The 21,459-nt window shown below is 40.7% G+C and overlaps 1 protein-coding gene across 1 annotated transcript in view; it reads right to left on the bottom strand.

Moving 5' to 3' along the window:
- The window catches only part of cacna2d3a (calcium channel, voltage-dependent, alpha 2/delta subunit 3a), a 173,901-nt gene that overhangs the window by 23,507 nt on the left and 128,935 nt on the right, over positions 1-21,459 (bottom strand). Inside the window, exons 27-30 of the mRNA XM_061257192.1 lie at positions 2,198-2,259; positions 1,325-1,369; positions 1,169-1,231; positions 169-239 (exon numbers count right to left, since the gene is read on the bottom strand). Of these exons, the coding sequence (XP_061113176.1) occupies positions 169-239; positions 1,169-1,231; positions 1,325-1,369; positions 2,198-2,259 (241 nt within the window). The remainder of the gene's footprint in view (positions 1-168; positions 240-1,168; positions 1,232-1,324; positions 1,370-2,197; positions 2,260-21,459) is intronic.

The following is a 21,459-nucleotide window of genomic DNA, read 5'->3' on the forward strand; positions in this document are numbered from 1 at the left end:
GACAGCAGTGCTCTCCTGCGCGCTCTGCCACGCTCCTGGCTATTTTTCTCCCAATGTTCATTTCCGTCATTGCGAAAGGCTCTACGTGTGTGTGTGTGTGTGGGTATTGTGGGGAGGGGGAGTGACCGACAGCATTGCCCTAGCCACCGTTCCCTACGTCCTCCTTACCTTTTAAAGGAGCCCATGATAAGCAGCTTGTTCATCACTGCTCCTTCCGCCTCACCAAAAAACATGCCGGTCTGTAGAGGAGAAACACAGAGGGACACAGGCGGCCGTGAGTAAAAACGGCTGAAATACGGGTGAAAAAGTGCGAATGACACTGCTAGGGGTGTGACGAGTGCAGCAGAGACAGGTCGGCATGCAGACCAGACAAGGTACAGCCAGTGCTATGGATAGCGATCTGAGCAAACCAGGAAAAAAAGCAAATCTCCTATAACTGGTGGAAATTATACAATGCCAGATTTCTTAATTCAGCTGATAGTCACGGCAAGATAAACTGAAAAAGATCGTCTTGATCTTATATTTCCACATGTATTATAAAGGCATTCCCAATGAACCACCAAAACATAACAATGCTTGGGTTTTACTTAGTCGTAAATAATATATGTAGCAAGCGGTGTGAAAAAAATAACTAGCAAATGACAAAGCAGAAAACTCAATGCACCATTGTAAAAAAAACTTAAAAAAACATTAAACATTAAACACATAATAAGGGTACAGCTAAATCCTCAGCTAATCTGGACCATCTGGCAGACCTGAACAGCCAAACACAGTGTATATCAGTGGGGCTGAAGGATCACACTTCTGCTTGAAAACATGATCCACATTTATGGAGGTCTTACTGGTTGTTATCAGGAGAGTCTGATACATGAAGTGTGATATATGAAGGCTTTTGGAATAACTTCTGCTCTTAATCCATTCAATTACTTTTTGACTTTACTTTTATTTAAACAAATGTAAGGGTTGTGCATGTGCCATGAAATCAAACAATAACATCATGCAGTATATTCTGAATAATGCATACAAATGAATCAACCAACTCGTCAGATAAACCGAGTGAACCAGAGAAAAAATAGCAGCTTTCACGTGGCCATTCAGGGAGTTTCAGAACGGGTAGTCTGGCAAAAGACCCTGTGATGCCTTCAGCAGGATAGCAGAAGATGCCTACCTGGGAGTAATCCTCAGACACCAGGATGAAGCCGTTGTTGTCTATGAGGTAACAGTTGATGTTCTGGAAAAACATCAGAGGAGTGAGTCTGACAGCACAGGCAGGAACACTATGGCAGGTTGAAGTAGAGAGAAGAAGAGATCTGAGGGCACGTACCTCATTATCACAGCTTATGGAGCACTTTCCATCCAGTGCAGCACACTGCAGAACGCAACCGCAAGAAAGCAGACCAGGTAAACAAGCAAACCTTCTCAGACGCAAATATGACTGACAAACACACATACAGGAAGGAAACGATGGAGCCATGACATTTTAAACAAACTGGAAAGTCAACATGACTTCATAGACGTGTCATTCCCTACACTGCTGAGAGCCACAAGACTAAAAAGCCCACACTAATGGCAGAAGGTCTAGGGACAGTAGTAGTAGGACTGTAGCATTTGTAACTTGCATTTACAGTACAGAGTAACAGAATGGTAACCTGCCCTTTCTCACCTGCCATTATATACGTAAGGCTGTGCATATTTGGTTCCTGTGAGCTCATAGCCTTTGAGCCCATAGCCTTAAACCTGAACCAATCCCCATGTCAGCCCACAGTAGTTGTATCATTGAAGGCTCATGTCACCGCCTTCAGTCTGTAGTGACCCGGTCAACTTTAGAGTTTTCTGAGCCAAGCATAGCCGTGTAATGCGTTCAGGGAAAGTGAGGCCTTAAGGGGAAAGATAAGATGGCCGAGGTCATACGCAACACAAGGTCATTTTTAAAATGTGCTTTGGGTGGGTGTTACTGTATGTGTGTGCACGTGTGAAAGCGGGGGCCAGGGCAGGGCAGGGGCCCCTGGGGGAACAGAGGGCCCTCGTCTGGGCGAGTGGTCGTGTGTGTTCCTGTGACTGGCACAGCACGCAGCGCCAGACCCCCGAGCGGGCAGCAAGGCTATGTAAATAAGAGAGCGGTTCTGTTTTAAAATCCACTTCTGTACCCCGTCCAAATTCCGTCCCGCCATACAGCTCTGCAAGCACTTGAGTTTACCTGTCGGCTCGCCGTCCAGAACTTTCTCTGGAAGAACTCCAGCTTCATCTGGATCCCGACAGCTGTAAGAGATTGGACACAATGAAACATTAGCAACAGACTGCAGAACAAAACACTTTTGCATGCTGCGTATATCACTCTTTGTCATTCCCGAAGCAGCATGTACTTTATAAAGATGCCGATTTTGAGATTTTAAACAATGCACTGAGAAAGAATGCATTTTTCTTGTGTGTGTGACAAGCATGGCATAATGAAGTCCTTCCTGCCTCGCTGGGTAACATTTCAAAAGGAGGTCCATAAAATGCTCTGCTTGGATGTAAATCTTCCAAAAGGCCAAGGGAGGCCAATCTGTTCTTTAACTACGCTTGAGCAGACGCAATTGAAAAGAGAAACACGGTCAAAACATAAATGGTTGAACAAATGCACTGTTGGAAGCAGCTTTCGCAGAAGCGTGACCATGGGAAATGTTTAACCCTGCTGTATCCTCCCGCTACCTTTCACAACATCCATTGAACACATGAAAGGGAGCAGGAATGATGGCTGAACTCTGCTGACTCCAGCCATTCAGATGGATTTACCACACTTCACTGTGACCTTTGATGAGGCCATGGAGGCCAATTGCTTGGCAGGCCAAGAGAGGGCAGCTCTGGGCCAGGAGAGAGGAGCCTTACTGCAGGCCAGGCCGGAAAAGAGATGACCCATTTTGAAAGCCAGGAAACACCAGTAAACTCCATAGGGTTGGAAAAGCAAGTTATTCTACTGTCTGGGTGAGAACAGCCATTTTACAAGACACATGAGGCCAGCCATTCCATAGGCAAGGAGAAACCAATAATACTGGGAGCCAGGAGAAACCAGTAATTCTGGGGACCTGGGGGGACCAGGCATTGTGTATGCTGAGAAAGATGTTAAATTCAGCAGGCCAGGAGAAAGACATCCACACATCCATCACCTGCATCATAGCCGGTTAAAGCATACACTGTATTTAAAACACTAATGCTAAAAATCCCTGGCGGTGAATAGGAGGCTTTCAGAAAAGCCTGAAGTATGATCTGGCCCTTTGATAGCGACCCCCCTGTCAGACGTGAAGCCTGTGCGGGGCGTTTTGGCTGACTCGGTCACCCTGCAGCTTAAAGCTTTGCTTTTACCTCAGAGAGGACTTGAAATGTTTACAGTTGCTACATATCATTTCTCATGCACAAAAAATGCTTCTCAAAGTGATATTTAATAAGAAAAAGTAAAGAAATAGAGGATTTGAAAGCACATATGGTCCTAGTATTGCACGGTTTAAATAGCTCAGTGTCACAGATGACGTTTATTTTCAGGTTTTTTTCTACAGTTGGGCCTGGAAAGTATTTCACAATAAAAAAAGCTTAGACTTTTCCCCCAAAAAAAGTTTTCCAAAAGCAGCACTTATCTCCATTTTGAGTAAAAAAGCAATCCAGTGCCTCTCAATCTTAGAGTCAGTTCTGGCTCTCCAAACAACACAGAATTATGTCTTTTTCATGCACAACATTTGTATTGCCTTTTCTACCCAAACTGGGAAAATATGCAGTTTTTGACAAGATCAATTGAGAGTTCTCCAGCACACTTGAATTTGGACTTTTACCAAAGGTTCCATGGTTCACATGATTTGCAGGCAGAATAACATCCGAAAGACATATAGAGTGTGTTGTTGGAAAGCTATTAAGTCTTTCTTATGAATATTTCTCATTGGTATTTTACTTCACTCTTGGATTCACAAAACCTTTCAATAAATTAAATATTGACAGCCATGATGGCAACTACGGTTGTATACAGTACTGTACATCAAAATAAATTTTAGTTTGTGTGCATGTTTATGTGTGTGTGCCTCTTGATGATGAACTATCAGTTATTTTTTGCCATCATATGCTGTGCACTAACATGAGTGCACACTCATAATTCACAGCATACTTACACGGCACTCTGCAAGTATACGAACAATGAAACATTTTTGTTGTTTTGGCTTTCTAACCCAGCATATTACATTTGAAGTGAAACAATTAATATGAGGTTAAGGGCAGTCAGCTTTAATTTGCAGCAGATATCTACACTAAAATCAAATTAATCATGTAAGAATTACAACACTTTTTACACAGTCCACTCATTTTATGGAACCAAAAGTAATTGGCTAAATTAACCTAATGATACCTAAAGTCATCATGTTTAGTATTTGGTTGCAAATCGGAAGTCTGTCGGATGTTTGGGACCCATAGATGCCACCAAGCACTGGGCATCTTCCCTATGCTCTGCCTTGTAATAAAGTAATGTAATGCCAGGCAAATAATGCAGCCATCTTCATTTCTGTATTGTCTTGTCAGTAAGTCAGTACATGGTTGCATTAGCAGTATTCTTGGGGTCATAGTCCTGCTGCAAGGTGAAGTGCCATCCAATAAGTTGTGAGGCATTTGGTTGAATCTGGGAAGATAAGATGCTTCTGTACACTACAGAATTCATCCTGCTGCTGCTGCCAGGCACTGGATCATGAGCAGTTTCTCAACACTTTCCTCTTTCCATCACTTTGGTACAGGTTAATAACAGTCTCATCTGTACATAAGACATGGAACTTTGTTCCAGAACTTTACCATTTCTTATGTACTTTATGTACAATTTTCTGTCGTGTTGTTGAGGCTGACCAGTGGTTAGAGGTGAACCCTCTATGGTTATGCTGGTGTAGCCTTCTCTTTATGTTAGTCCTTGACACATCTCTGCCTACATCCTGGAGAGTGTTCTCCATCCGCCTGACTGTTGAAAATTTATTTTTCTTCACAATTTAAAGAATTCTTCAATCATCCACTTTTTATTCTGATTTGTCAGCCGCATCATGGCCTGCTTTAGTGACATGGGCTTTTCTTTGGTCCGCATGTTGACAGATAACAGCCAAAAACTCCAAATAGAAATGGCACACCAAGAATCTGCTCTTGACTTTGTGTTCGCATGCTTGTGCATGAACTAATGATGCAACAACGAAGAGCTGGAGACAGCTGAGCAGCCAAATGTCCAAATACTTTTGGTCCCCTAAAATAGGTTGACTATCCAATGTGCTGTAGTACAGAGCCAAAACAACACAATTATTTCACTGTCCCAATACTTGTATTAAGAGTTGTCACTGTCATTAAAACATACATGGAATCACATTCTTAAAAAAGACCCAAATCAGGACCCATGGATCCATGTTCAGCACATATTTATGAGACATTGTAGCATGCACGTTTCACGCTTTGCATACTAAATACTGAGAGCTGTGTTAATGTTTTCTATTTGAATAAGAGATTAGGAGACACAGTATGACATCAATAACATACTTATGCTAATTAAGGAAAATAGCCCTTAGGGGAGAGAAACATTACAATCTGTACTTCCCAGCATTTCAGGTCACAAACAGTAACAGTGTCCACAAAAGAGAAATTCAGAGAATCTCTACTTCAGGTTCAAATATTTAACATGTTAGGCACATAGCAGGCGCTCTCATCCAGAGACTCATACACAGTTTACATTCTTTTCACATCCATTCATAGGGCTGGATATTTATTGAACAAATTCAGGCTATGTACCTTGCTCACAGTACAACAGAGGAGGAGGAGGAGGAGGAGGAGGAGAAGAAGGAGAAAAAGAAGAAGAACATTTACATTGAAAAAGAAAGCTTAATTATGACAAATTGATTTAATTCATTTTAATTATGATCAGGACGTCAAATTACAATAAATCATTCTGATATGAGTAAATAGATTGGAGGACTAAGGCAATTTAATGTGAATAGCACCATGGCAGAGCCACTACACTGAAAATTTCTGAAATTATGGCACATTCTTTGCCTCCTCTACTCTGGCCACCACTGGTTAATCAAAGCTCTGGATAAAAGATACTGTGGCAGGCCTTAAAACCAGACTAAATGCCTTTTAATGGAACAAAATGAAAAATACCACTAAATGTAACAGGGATAACATTCAAGCAATTCAATACTGTTTGGCAGTATAATAAGACACATACAAGGCGTTTGCATACTGGATTACATTATCCTGAAAAACATCATTTTCTCCACTTGATACTATAATGAAAAAGGCAGACTCACTGGGGGACTACACTGCTGAATCTTTTCCCATATCCCTGCCCTGCCCCTCCCCTTAAAGTTCCAGTGAATAACACTTTAAGAGGTAGTGTTACTTAAAATATCACGTGACATCAACACAAAGGTCAGAGCTCACTGGTTTTAGAGGTCTGGCTGCAGTCTGTCTAATGCAAAAGGCACTCATAGCACAGTGTATAATCCCAGTGGATTAGCAATCCAGTCTGCAGCTGCAAGGAGAGAGATTTTCCCAATCTTATTTCCCTGAGTTCAAACCATTATATCAATTAAACACTGATTAACAGTGAGAGAATCTAATACAGCACTTCCACTGAGGCCTGGGCTATTACAGATCTAACAGGTTTTATTTGATGCAGTGTCCTTCCTGTAAATCATACCGAAGTCTATCAGATTCTACTGAAATACCCCATCACTGCAGAAGCCTACAAGTCATTTCAAACTATCCTAAATAATATAGCAGGTTTCATCATAATATCACGGTAAAAAGCCTGCCCCAGTGAACTTTTTGATAGAAATGTATCACTGAATTATGGCTCATTTTTATTTCCACAGGGATAAGTACTCAATTTATCTTTCAAAGAGAATAACAGTACATCATATTCAAGGAATATTTTATGTTATATATTGCTTCAGCTAACCACGAGTTTAACATTATTAGCATGTTCACAGGTATTATTATTATCTCCAGTTTAATTACTTCCACTTTCAGCAAAACTGTGGTGAAGAACAGGTGATGATTATGCCAATGGCCAGACCTCTGCTGAGTCAAAAGTGCAAGAAGACTGAAAAACGAGTGTAAACTTTAGGGAGGATTAGTTGTTGAGTATTACTGTCACTTTATTACACAGAGGTTTATAGAACATGTGTCTGTGCAGTAGCAGCTAATCTGTGCACCAACGAGCATGCAAATATGGCTGTCACTAGTTATGATGTATGGCAGAAGAAATACTGAATTTAAAGCCCCACTAATTTAATGCATTTCATATTACTGGTAAAAGCGATTACAGATAGAAATCCAATCTGATGGATTAAGGAGTTGATCTCCGGATGTGATTATGTTAATGAGACAAAGGTCACATGCATATGCACGGGTGATTGTATCAAAGTATTTGTCATGCGCGGAAGCCTGCAGAGAACATTCATTTTTCTTTTATTGTAGCAAAATCAAACTATATTCACCTCATATTTTACACATTTTGAATAATCCTAATCCTGAATGAAACTAACTAAGCCTGACCGTTCAAGAATCGCAGCTTGTGTGCATAATACCAGGGTGCCTGATAATATCTAGCTGTGGCTGACAATCTGTAACCAATCTTGATGAAGTCTAAATGTGTGCTTATTTTAAGGATACATTTTTAGGGATTATCCATAATCCATTTCCTACCTGACAAGGAAAAAATGGCACAAATGAAAATGAAAAGTCACTCTGGTTACGATTCATATTTTGTGTTAGACTGTTTTGACTAATGCCACAATAACAGTTAGTGCTCAAAAACTGAATAAATATCACGCAATGCATACACCGTAAACAGTCCTAATCAGTTGCATGCTCTCTGAATATCTCTGGTCTGCAGCAGTTTTGAACACAAGAGTGAAACAACATTTGTGCTTGTTTGGTTGCTCATTTTTACAGGAATGCTATTGTTTTACTTTTCTGAATGCTGTAAAAAGCACATATCTGTTCCCTTGAATATGGAAAAAAAAAATGTCATAAAAACAAAGCTATATGTGCAGGTGTATATCATGCTTGTCACTGGCTAGAAACTGACCGACTGTGATAGAAATGTAAAAAAGACACAGGGTAACAGAAACATGAAATTTGAACCTTTAAATTTAAAACAAGAGCACAGCATAACAGATATTGTGCCAGATGTGCCATAAATGTGTCCTAAGATTGAAATTCAGCGGATATGCTGTCATGAAAGCACTTACTGCAACAGCACTGTTGCAATAAAGGCAAACACAGCATTACCAAAAAGGTAGTTAAATTTCTATTCTGTATACAGTTATGAAACATACTGTCAACAAGACAAAGAAAATCTGCTTTAGACAGAAATTACTGCAAAATATACAGTAAACTACCACTGCAAGGAGGCAAATGGAAAATTCAAAAGCAGTATTTGATACAAAAGACAAGGTAAATCATTTAAAAAAATAAGAAAAAACCAAGCAAATTGTTAAAATTGTGAAAGAATGGTTATATATAAAATGGTGCAAATTCCCTGCCTGATGTCACTAATAGCTGTGTCCAGGCCAGTGTTAACCAGCTAGATGACATAGCCATGCAATGCGGGTTATTTATAGAATACACAGAAACGTTCCCTTCTGTCAGCAGGAACAGAGGCTGACATACAATATAGAACACAAACTTCAGTGAGCCTATGAGCAGTAGTATGAGTCTGTTAAAGTGGGTTAGAGGCAGGTTAAGTGGGATTAGATTATAATTTGTCTCACATTATCCCATCATGCAGACAGAAGATATGGAAAGATAAGCTTTTAGGAACGTGGGCTGTTTTTATTTCTTATCCTGCTGAGGGGATTTTAAAAACTTAAAAGCTTTGACTGCGGCCTCCAGTGAAAGGTTGAAAACGCTGTCTCTTTGTGTCAAACGAAATGTGCAAGAAAACAACAAACATATGGGTGAAAAGCACCATGTGCTAAATGAGCTTTGAATACTTCTCCAGCGCAAAAGAACGAGTGAAATTTAATCTGACAGTCGCTGAATATAACCCAAGCCAGCCCAAAGATGCAATGTTCAAACCTCTCAAGTCAGATCTTTTCCATCGACAGTCATACATGCATGTTCACAATTATGTTTCTCAGTTACTTCAATCCATAGAGTAAACACACTGTATGCATTCCCTTTTCACATGTGACAGAAAGTGAAAGGTGAAGGTGAATAGGTGCGAGGGGGTTATATTTCCGTATTTATTTATTTACGTATTTGGTGGGGGTGCATATTCATCCAGAATTTTCGTAAGGCGCACATATTAAGTTTATTTATTTTTTCCCCAAACACTGCTGACCAAAATACACATCCTGTGATTCACACAGCTTTTGCACCATTCTCTGCAAATTCAAGAAACTGCTGTGTGTGAAAATCCCAGGAGATCGGCAGTTTCTGAGACACTCAAACCACTCTGTCTGGCATCAACAATCATTCCACAGCCAAAGTCACTTAGATCACATTTTTCCCCATTCTGATGGTTGTTGTGAACATTAACTGGATCTCCTGACACACAATTGGCTGATTAGATAACCACATGTAGGTGTGCAGGTGGTCCTAATAAAGTGCTCTGTGAGTGTACATAATAAGCCTGTGGCATGACAAGCTGACAAGTGCCAGAATGACCGCCAACCTCAGGCATCATCATGCAGACAGATCCTGTGCCAAGTAGGTGTGTTTCTGGACCCGTCAGCTCTGCCCTCTGTCTAAAATCATCTGTGTGTGATCTCATCTGACCTTTTGGCCACTAATGAGCCCACAACCACACTGGGACTGAGTATGAGATTTTATTTTACTTTTGAAATTAAGACAGATTATTAAAATCTAAAGGCTGGAGCTATTAGATTGTGATTTGCAAGGCACAGCTGTTCACTGGAAGCAGCTGACACACTGTCATACTGCATGGCCCACTGTGCAGAGCTAAGGAAGGGCAGAGAGAGAGAGAGAGAGAGAGAGAGAGAGAGGGAGAGAGAGAGAGAGAGAATGAGTGGGAAAGAGGGAGAGAGGGATTGAGTGAGAGCGAGAGAGAGAGAATGAGTGGGAAAGAGGGAGAGAGAGAGCGGAAAAGAGGGAGAGAGAAAAAAGAGAGAACGAGAGAGAGATGATGGGGGGAGGGAGGGAGCGAGCTAAGCCTCGCGATTCAATTCACAGAAAGGCTGGCAAAGCACATAGCTGATCCAAAGCCAAAGTTAAGTGCTGAGATGGGGCGACTCAAACGCCTCTGGGGTAACATGGGGGTGCAAAGCTAATCTATGAAGCTTTCCTGGAGAACACCAGTTTCATACCTGACCAAGGAGAACATTCTTCAGATGCCACGATAGTCAAGGGGTCCTGTTTAATACAAAGACTTGCACCAGAGAACTGTCAGCAATGACAGGTAGGAGCAACAGAATTTTTGAAAGGTTGAGTCTCAGCTATAAAACAACTGTTGACTCTAGCCTTCTTTATAATTATGGCTATGTGTAGCGGAGGTTGTGATATAAGCAGGAGCTTATATTATAGCACGACTAGTAGTTGCAGCACTAGTGTTAGCGCATTAGCATTAGCAGCAGCAGTGTAGTCATATTACCCACAGTGGGAGCTTATATGATACTGTGCGTGTAATGGGACTATTGATATTGTATCACTGTTGTGTTGGTCGTACTGCACCCCTTGTTGCTGCATAATTCTTATATCATTTATATACTCAAATGCGACAGTAATGTGTTTATTTTTGTGGAAATAATAGATCCCTCAGCTCAAAATACTGGGCATCTGTATTCTGATTGTCCAACAGAGACAAAACACTCTTGTTTACTCCCTCCTACTATTAGCTAAAGGATGGCTGCTGAAACACTGAGAAGCAGAAATGATTTCAATATGACGCCGTATTGAATATCGCGTGGCCTCCTGCTCACCCCATGAAATACTTTAATTATTCCACTAAACAGATGTTTTTGCTGGAGGCAGCCAGGGTCATGGTTGAAAATAATGGTTGCCGCTCTAAAGCTAGCCCAGTTTTTTGGGGTCACAAATTTCCCAATGTTTGCGTACTTTCCCAGAATCCCTCATGCCAAGTCGTTGACCCGGGCTAGATCAGCACTCCAATACTGACGGACCGAGACCCAGAGAGTGGAATTTTCGTGACAGGAGAGGAAAACCGCAATACTGAGGGAATACACAAGGAGATACATCCACACAGACAGGAAGGGATTACTGCATACTGCATCCATCCAGCTACACTGTGCAGTCCCTCTCAGACACAAGCTGCAGTCACACAGACACTGGACAATGTTGCGCTCCAACCCCACACCAACGCCCTGTAACCACAACCCCCTGTAGATACTGAAGATGCTTCCAAACATACTGTACTTACCTCTGACCTTTAGCAAGGCCATTAGCTCAGTCTGCTGTATGTTCTCACCCTCACGTCTTCCTTCCAGCAGTCTAACAGAGCTTCTCACCTTTCAGCTGCTTGTACATAACCCTCAGCTCACAGTAGCTGGCTCAAAACAAAATATATTTATATTAAATATGTTTATTTTAAATGAACGTCATTATCATTTAAATATGACACACAACACTACAGTATTGGGCTGCGGCACAATATGGCTTGATGGCCCAAGATTTATCCAACAAAACCCTTCTTGTTATTATCTTTATTGTACATATGCCAAAGTATTTACAGCTTGTTATACAATACATTTTAACATCATAGTATAGTATTGTATTTTCCTTCATTTTGAGTAATGCCTGAAATATTTATTGAGCTTATGGATTTTGATTCAGCATTAGGAACAATAGATATGCCAAAAAATAAGAATGTAGTTAGCCATCTCTACATTACATTACTTTTTATTTAGCCGACGCTTTTATCCAAAGCGATGTACCAAACAAGCCATATCAAGGATCATATCAAGCAATCTTTAGCTGAGGTTGTCTATGCAGAAGCATGCAAGCTAAACTAAACCTTTATATAATCTCTACATAATAGACATATTTCTAAGCAGTATAGGGTCTGAAAATATGTTAGAAAACACTATAGTTTTCATAGTTGTATCTGTTCATCTGGACAATAAAAATGTAAATAAAATAGAATAGAATAAAATTCTTAAGTGAAGTGATATTGCCAACAGTAAATATCAACAAGATACATGCTTGATACTTGATATCCCAATCCAAGTTCAGTGTAATCATAAAATTCAGGTCATACCCACAAAACATTTCTAAAAAGAAGTCTACCAACATTAAAGCGCATGGACAGCATAATCACTTTGCAGTGTAATCACTAAGCAGTCAGGTTTAAGCTCCTGTCCTGATGTGTGTTTTGACTATCAGACTGTCTGCAAGATTGGCTTACCACTGCTTACTGCAATGCCAAAATTCTGAAATCACTGCTGTCATTCATGCACACTATTAACCAGCTGTGTTGTCCCTATGATGGAGTATGGCAACAGCCTAAAAATGACATGGGATTTTCAGCTTAGGGCAAAAAAATCCACCATAGAGACCCAGAGAACAAAAAATAGGCCATACATTTTTGAAAGGAATTCTTCCAAAGGGAGTACTTTCTAAGTCACTGGCTTGCCCTTGAACAAAATTCTGTATGCTAATCCCATCAAGGATTCCTCTCTCCATGGCACACAGAGCAGGGAAAAGCGACTGAACGTCAGATGTATGGAAATGTGCAAATGAACAGTGCCAGCAGCAGAGAGAGAAAAATACTTCAATTAACCTTCAGACACAAATTATAGCACCAGTAACATAATATACTAATAGCTGTAATCATATTTGGCGTGAGCCAATTACAATGTTTCCTCATACTCAAAGTGTGTTAATACTACTCAGATAGTGAATCAAGTTGATACACAGTGATTATATTGGGAGAGAAGAAAATATCTAATTACAAGTTATTTTAGGGAACTGTCACCAAACAGGAGTATGAAGCTATGTTCAGTAACTTCAAAAAGATCTAGAGAAAAAATTGAACAATATGACAAAAATCTCTAGACTGCACTCAGATAGAATTCCATCAATTATCATACAGTAGTTGTACAGGAAAATGGTCCAGTGGCCCACAGAATCGTCAGTTTGAAAAGGAATGTAGAATCAGCATTATAGCATAGTATATCCAGCATTCCCCCATCCGTGATGCATATTCCATTCAGGAAAAGTGTCTGCCAAAAGACTTCTGTGACAGACCAAACTGAGGATTTTTTTAGGAATGTAGAATCAACATTATAGCACAGGATATCCAGCATTCCCCCAACCGTGATGCATATCCCATTCAGGAAAACTGTCCTACTGCAATGGTACAATGTGGACAGTCTCTTTATAAAGCATACAATGAAGGGAGAGCTATTGCTTTTTCCTATGGCATGCCATGCAGCTGGGGGCAGTAAGCCACATATTCAGTGACAGTGCTCTCACTAAGGCACTCACTCAGTTACTCACTCAGTCCCGCTGTTCCTGTGTTGTAACACACTGCTCACAAGCACCTGTTATGTGAGTACAGCGTCACGCATTGGTTCGGAACTCAGAAATCAACTAGGTACAGTAACTGAATGTGGCTAACAATACGTTATTTTATTATATGTATAAGCATCATGTCTTACCAAGCCAGCACATTGTACAACGGAGATTACGAAACTGAGCAGATTTAGAAATAACTTAATGAGCAAAGTAACATTACGTCCAGTGCTTCATTTGCAAACGATGAGGTTCCGGAACACTGAGCAGTGATGGATCAGGCATGTCCCTCAGGAGCGTGAGGGACACAGAACCGCAACGCAGTAGAACACCAAACAAAAAACAGATTAGTGCGTATTTCTGAGTGATATGAACATGTGACGTCAGTGCTCGCATGCAGAGTCAGTTTTTTTATTCTTGGTTTTGTCACAATCAACGCCGTAGAAAAACAGAAAACTGATTATTGAATTTATTTCAAGCCAAAAGTGTCCATCACGTATTACGTATACGGGAATTCATTTTTTCTGATGGTGAGCAACTCATTCTCAGTAAAAATGTTACATTTGACTGTCTAAAAGTGTTGCAAAACTCCTTGAACCTGGATGAGAATTAGGAAAGGCACTTCAAGCCATATTTCATTCTGTTAACGAAGATGATGTTTCAGGAAGTGAAAGTAGAAGAGCTCTTTCTGCAGATGAGAATTTCTATTTCCATGTAGGCCTACTGGACACAATTACAGGACAAGAATGCGACAGGAATATCATGCTTCAAATAGGTTAAGAGTCTTACATTTCAATGAGAGTTAGCTTGCTAAATGGTTCGCCTTACGCATAAGATGATGCTTTTCTGCTATCTGATTAGAACTAGTGCACTGTGGGCCTCAATGTATTTGTGCTTGTTTCTCATAAATGTTTTAAATTAAATTATAAAATGAACCTTTATCAAAATATGCATACAGAAATTTTCTGTTAACACATATTCACCCAATGATTAAACCATACAATTTAAGACTGATAATGGTGAATAAACCCACACAAAACCAATACGATCGATTAACATTTATCTGAACAATGATGGTAACAAACTGAAGGCAGCAATAACAGTGATAGCAACCCTATTCTCTTCTGAGCAGGGGGGATTTTTTGGTATCTGTTAGCCATCCTGGTGACCCAGTGCACCGCTGGGTGCCCCAAGGAGTGTGAGTGTAACCCGCAGACCAAAGTAGTGGACTGCCGAGGACGGGGCCTGTACGACATCCCCCGGAGGCTGCAGCCGGACACCCAGGAGCTGTACCTGCAGAACAACCGCATCCGGGGCCTGGCCTCCGTGGCCTTCCGGGAGACCCCCCTGCTCCGCGTGCTGAACCTGGCCAACAACTCCATCACCAGCGTCTCGGCCAGCAGCTTCCAGGGCCTCCGCACCCTGCTGGTTCTCAACCTGGCCAACAACTCCATCCGCGAGATCGACCGCCGCCTCTTCCACCCCGTCAGGACCCTGGCGGAGCTCAACCTGTCCCACAACAGCATCGCCGGCCTGCCTGTGGCCCTGGCCAGCAGCGTGGGCAACCTGACCTCGCTCTCCCTGAGCCACAACCGCCTGCAGCGGCTCGACCGCGCCCTGCTGGAGCCTCTGACCAAGCTGCAGGTCCTGTTCTTCCACAGCAACCCCTGGAAGTGTGACTGCCAGCTGATCGGTCTGAAGCTGTGGCTGGAGACCTTCCTCTTCAAAGGTAACAATGACACTCTGAGGCGACTTTAAAAACCCCTCTTCACAGCTTCACAGTGATGATGTAAATCACCACTGCAGCCAGGGACATTGCTATACTAGGCTTCTGTTGGGGAACCTTGCAAAATTGGTCGGTAGAGAGCAAAATCATGAGGGGATATTACATAGATAGCAAGACACAATGTCACATACGATGTCAAAAGAGCCTAACCACAGAAGGGCATATCCCGTGTCATGTTGAGTCTGCACCAAATGTCACTTCTCACAATCCTTTGGAAAAGAGCCTTCTACGAGTGAATGACAAAGACAGCTGCTAACTGGCCACAGTAATGTATCTTTTCCCAGCGGTGGAAATTTCCAATGGATTCACTTCACTTTATTGCCAGTAGACATGAATATCAATAGAATGAACCATCAATAACAGCTACCCAAGTAATATTTAGAAATCAAGATCAGAGAGACCTTGTCAGTACTATAATATTACACAAACTATAACATTTGAGCTTTTCTGTAATGACTTGCTACTCATACATATGCAATAACCTCTGGATCCTATAGCAGATCATATAGTCCCACTTCCCAAATTGTAACAGTATTTCTCCTGAAATTCTGAAACAAAGGATTGAAAATCAATATGACCACTGTTGCACATGGAAATGCAGGAAATAGCCACAGACGCATGAATTAAGCATCATTTTTGTTTCATGTTCATTCAATGTTAGCGTGACAAGAAACTCACATCATTGAAACGTCTAAAAATTGCTCACTGCAGTTCACCATACCCTATTCCAAAAATGAAATATATATTAATGCATATAAAAGATTTTGTTAAAGTCTAGTTTTAGGTTTTGACAAAAACAAAATTCAAGGGAAACATGTTCACCACTGATACTACATTAGATATGCTTGACTGAGATTCAGTAAATGCAAACATATGTGATGAAATGGTGAGAGCTGGAAGAGGCCCTGGAGCCACAGTGTTATGTCAAATTCTGTATAATGAAATGCAGAGTATCTCAAGCACATGGTCAACCACATGAATTCAGTGTAACAATTGATTTAACAGCGTAAAGAAGGGCTGTCACCCCAGGTCTACCCCAAGCTTTGAGTCCTCAGCCTATAATATCCTTACTGCATGTGCTATGTGACACAACATACTGTACAAGAAAAATACTATAATAGCCTTCATACAGCGCTGTTCGGCGCAATTTTTCGACGCAAAATAAAAAGCACAGTGTAAACAACTGTAGTAAACAACCCCTCTTTCAAATGGAATGCAGTTCGGATTGGCAGATTAAAACTGCTAGTGCCAACCAATTACAAGTGACTGGAAAGGGATGGAATCTGAACACATGATTTTCATCAACTGAGCAATGTGGATGCAGCTGTCAGTGTAATCTGATACATTAACTCTTTTCTGTGTCACCATGATCAAAGAAGGACATGGGAGGGATGTCCTTATTTATCATACATGAAAAGCCTTTTACCTTAGTGTTTCTATAGAACAAGCTGCAAACATGTGGATCCTAAGCAAGCTACTGAATAATGATTTTAGGTCATTATCTAGGTAATTATCATTATCTGAGGTTTTGTTTTCATATCCAACCATCTAAAATGATCATTATCAGAGTATGTTCAGGGATGGACATCATCAACCAAGGAAGTTTATAGCAAATAAAGTTATAAATAAAAATTCTGCATAATTGTGCTGAATGATTCAAGAAAGGCTAGTTACTGAATGATAAATGTACCAGATCAGATGTTCATCACTGACAGAAATAGAAATATGGTTCAGGGGAATATGACAGCCAGGATACTGTATTGTCGACCTATATTCAATGTGTTGCATCAATTATTTTTCTAAAAATGTCTCTTGATTGAAATTCAAATGAATACATGACAGATATTTTAATGTATACATACTGATGAACTGTGCGGTAAAAACATTTCACAAAGGAAGGCCCTTCTTGCCACTTTAGATTTGGGCTTTTCTTTCAGCCTGGCTTTTCAAGACATAATTCCAGAGATAATTGCAGAGATTCGATGATGCATCTTGTTATCATTAATTATGCTTTACCTTTTTATTCTACTGCCATCAAGTGAGGCAAGATAATTAATGGCACAATTAACTGCTGCAAAAGGCAGTATAATTATCTGTTTCGGAAAGTGATTTCACACCTAAGTAGACTGAAAAGCTTTATGACAAGATAGCCATTTCCATCCTGGTACTAGCATGTCGTCCTTTGGAGAAAATTTACACACTGCTGAGTAATTTGTATCCAACCTTGGTTGACAAGGACAACATTTTGTTTTTTAATCTCTCCCGGTCATAAGCTATGCCCTAAAAAATACAGAGGTGAATTAGTCACCGTCTAGTCTCCTGGAAGGATCTGGTGACATGTCTGGAGGGCAGGAACTGGCTTCCTGTGGCTGAAATCAGCATCAGCACATATAGGCTAGGGAAGCGCTTGTGTGTGGTACAAAGCTCACAGTTTGGATAGTATGTGGTTTACTGCCATAAAATGTGCTGAACTAAAATTGCACATTAACCCTTTCAGTCCCAAGCCAAATATGAAGTGGCTCCGCCCAAATCCCATGGGGCTTTGGATTTGGTTGAGAAAATTGAGTAGGGTTTCAATAGGGGCTCAAAACAATAGTATAGCAGTCAGTTTGATTGGTTGAAAAGGCATAAGGTCAAGGCATTTTACGGTAGTTACTCGGGACTGAAAGGGTTAACCTGAGGTGTTTTTTAAGCTTGCCCTTCTCCCACTGCAGGAGGAAAGATCGATGAAATAACATGCGCAAAACCCCAAGAGCTGAAGGAGCAAGACCTCCGGCGGATCCCTTACGAGCTGTTCCACTCCTGCCTGACCACCAACTACAACTACCTGTTTGCCAAGATCCAGCACCTGGACGCGGAGCCCCGGCTCCTGCGGTCACCGGCCCAGGCGGAGCGGCCCGCGGAGGGCCTCTCCGAGTGCGAGTCCAAGCAGCGGCCGCGACCGCCCAACCTGCGGCACGCCATCGCCACCGTGGTCATCACCGGCGTGGTCTGCGGCATCGTCTGCCTCATGATGCTCACCGCCGCCATCTACGGCTGTGCGTACGCCGCCATCATGGCCAGGTACCAGCGCGAGCTGAAGAGGGTGGAGCAGATGGCCCCTTCGGCCGAGCACGGGAGCCGGGAAGAGAAGGAGCCACTGGAGAGCTCCGTGCCCTGAGGATCTCCTTCAGACATGTAGGAACCATATTTACAGTATGTGCAGTACAGCATACATGAATACACCCGAATGTACCCATAAGCTAATTGTTATTTCTCAGAATTGCCTCATTGGGTGTGTAGGATATCAGCCCAATGTGGTCGGAGGTGATGTCTAGGCAACTGCAGTTCTACAGATAACAGCGTGTCTAGCAAGCCGTGACTCTTACACCAGCTCTCTCCTCTGAGAGACATATCACTGTGATGAATGCTGATGGCAATTTATGGAATCACAATTCTCCCGTTCTTGACAATGTCAAAAATGTCAGTATGTGCATATGTGTATGTATTTTAATAGATATTGTAATAGCTATTTAAAACGTAAAAGATCCAAAACTGAATGGCAGTTTTGATTGTGAAGCAAATAATTATGCCTCATTCTCTTATAATACACGTCAAGGGAAATCCTACAACAGCATGCAAAATTACTCTTACCAAAACAAGTGGACAGTTGTCCATAGACCTCTAATTTAAAAACCAAGAGAAACTATTTGTGGTGTATCATATTTAAGATAAATATAAATTGAATCATTCCATTGTTCTTCTGCACTAGAGGATGAATTTACAGGGAAAATTCTTGAAGGGAAACAGCTCCAGAAAGCTCTAATAGAAAGCTGGAAAAGAAAAATAATATGAGCATGATGTTGATACTGGATGGTCTTTACTCTTGACTTCTGGTCAGACTTAAAGCCATTCTGATCTATTTAACAGAAGCAGGTTTAAGGTCTAATTAAGCAATGATTGTGATTGGTTTACGCAGTATTTACAGGGGGGGAGCAAACTATGAATCCCAACATTTTTCCTTAAAGCACAGATTCAGGGATTCACTTGTTTTCCTAACCCCACCCCTGCCACACTACTCTCAAAAAAAAAAAATACAACAAAGCATGCCAAATGCAGGCTTCACAGATGGCCATGCACTGCAACATGTTTATAATAATGATGTTAACTCTGAGGACATCCAAGCTACAGGAGAAAACATCGACTAGCCCACGGAAAATTAACAATGAGGTACAAAATGATTGGGAATCCCAGTGAATAGAGAACGGGCATTATCCGTTTTATATAACTGCCGAGTGAAAGCCCCCTATAGATTAAACAAAGGGCAGGAAGATTAAAGGCCGAATGTACAATGACTATTAAAGACAATCCCACCCTGAATGTGGTCTGCCACGCCAGATTAGATTGTTTAGTCTTAGTACCATACTGCATCGTGTGAATTATAATAGCTGGAAGTGCTTCTGAAGAGGCAAAACCATGCCAGTGTGCACGGTCCCCTCTTTTATGTCCCTTTTTCAGTTAAATGTTTTTGTTTATGAACTCTGAATGAAAATTTGAGACGTGATGGGCTGAGACAGACTCTTAGAATGATACATTGGGTCACTCAGTGTTTCTTAAAACCATTACATCAAAATCAACCCTGCAGGGAAAAGCTGTAAATGATATAGAACACACCAGGATCTGCACAAATGACAATGCTTATAAGTGGCCTGCAGACAGATTCTAGAATAATCTAGTTAAATATCTGAGGTGCCCAATGACAGCGCTATCTATCATTTATAGCACCCTTCCAACTAGTCCTACAACCTTTGTGTACAAAATACCATTCTAGCCTTTGCACTCTGATAATAATTTATTTTATCAAAGAAATATTGAAATACAGTGAAGCATCTACATGAAGCATACTTCATCTAATAGTATCTTCTATGGTTTCTGGAGGTCTCCTGCATGCAACAAAAAAGACTGAATATCACCATGTCTTTCCGTGATTTAGATTGCCACGGCAACACTACACACAGCTCAGTGGCCGCATTTTTCTCGGTATAGTATGATGTCACAGAACTGTCGAATTGCGTTAATGATTGTGAATATTCATGCAGCACAAGTGCACTCAGGCAGATGGGCATTTGTGGCCCAGCTTTAGGAAGATTTTATCCAATGAAGTTTAATGAAGCCACAAAGAAATGGCCTAAGACTATGCAATCTAGGTTGATGGAGCCATCTTAAGTCTCAAGCAGCAGTAATCCTAATTGAAATGCTGTGCTTCATTTCCCCTGAAGCCCATGCTGGGATATGTCACGCTTTGTAAATTCATTTATCTCTTCATGTAGCCATTCGTGCAACATTGTGCAAGTATTGATATCCTTTTATCGTATGTATTTTAAAATAAATGGTTCTGTTGAAGGTGAATATTTCCACCACATCTCAGTCATTTTTATAATGTGTGATTTATGTTGAATAAAATGAATGCAGTGCATTTATGTTATTTAGTAAGCTAAAATGAGCTAATAAATTGCACAAAGGTCTTAGGCACATGTAAAAACAATCCATAAATCCAAGATTATTTCAAAAATAATGAAATGAACAGTTTTAAATATATAAATAAAACTTGCCACAGTTCCTCTACAGACTTTGGCTGTCTCACTTACTTCTGGCTATCCAGGTAATCCCAGTCAGCCTTTTTTTTTTATCTGAAAAGTGGTCTCTTATTTAATATGTTACTTTATATAATGAAATGCAAAAATGTCACTAACATTAATCTTTTTGGAAAATGAATGTACAATTTTTTTTTTTACAGATACATTACTGCAGGAAAGGATTCTATTAAAATAATGTAGGATGCCTAAGACTTTTTCCACAATACTGAATAATATACTGAAATATATTCACAATGACATCCCAAAATACATATCAAGGAAATGTGCATGAATACTTAAAGATGGTGCACCATAACGTTTAAAAACCATTTTCTATTTAGTGATGCCAAATGTTCTTAAACACTTTGTCAAACATTATAAACAACAATGTTATGATACTGCCAGCTACAGTATCAAGGCAATTTCTCTACAGTAACATTAAAACTACTACGCAAAACACACACACACACACACACACACACACACACGCGCAAACACACACATACACACACACACATTTATAATTCCTATACACACTAACAAACTACTATTTTCCCATATGAATTTATGTTTTGTCTT

This window comes from Conger conger, chromosome 10 (genome assembly GCF_963514075.1).
Source record: "Conger conger chromosome 10, fConCon1.1, whole genome shotgun sequence".
Lineage (NCBI taxonomy): Eukaryota > Metazoa > Chordata > Actinopteri > Anguilliformes > Congridae > Conger > Conger conger.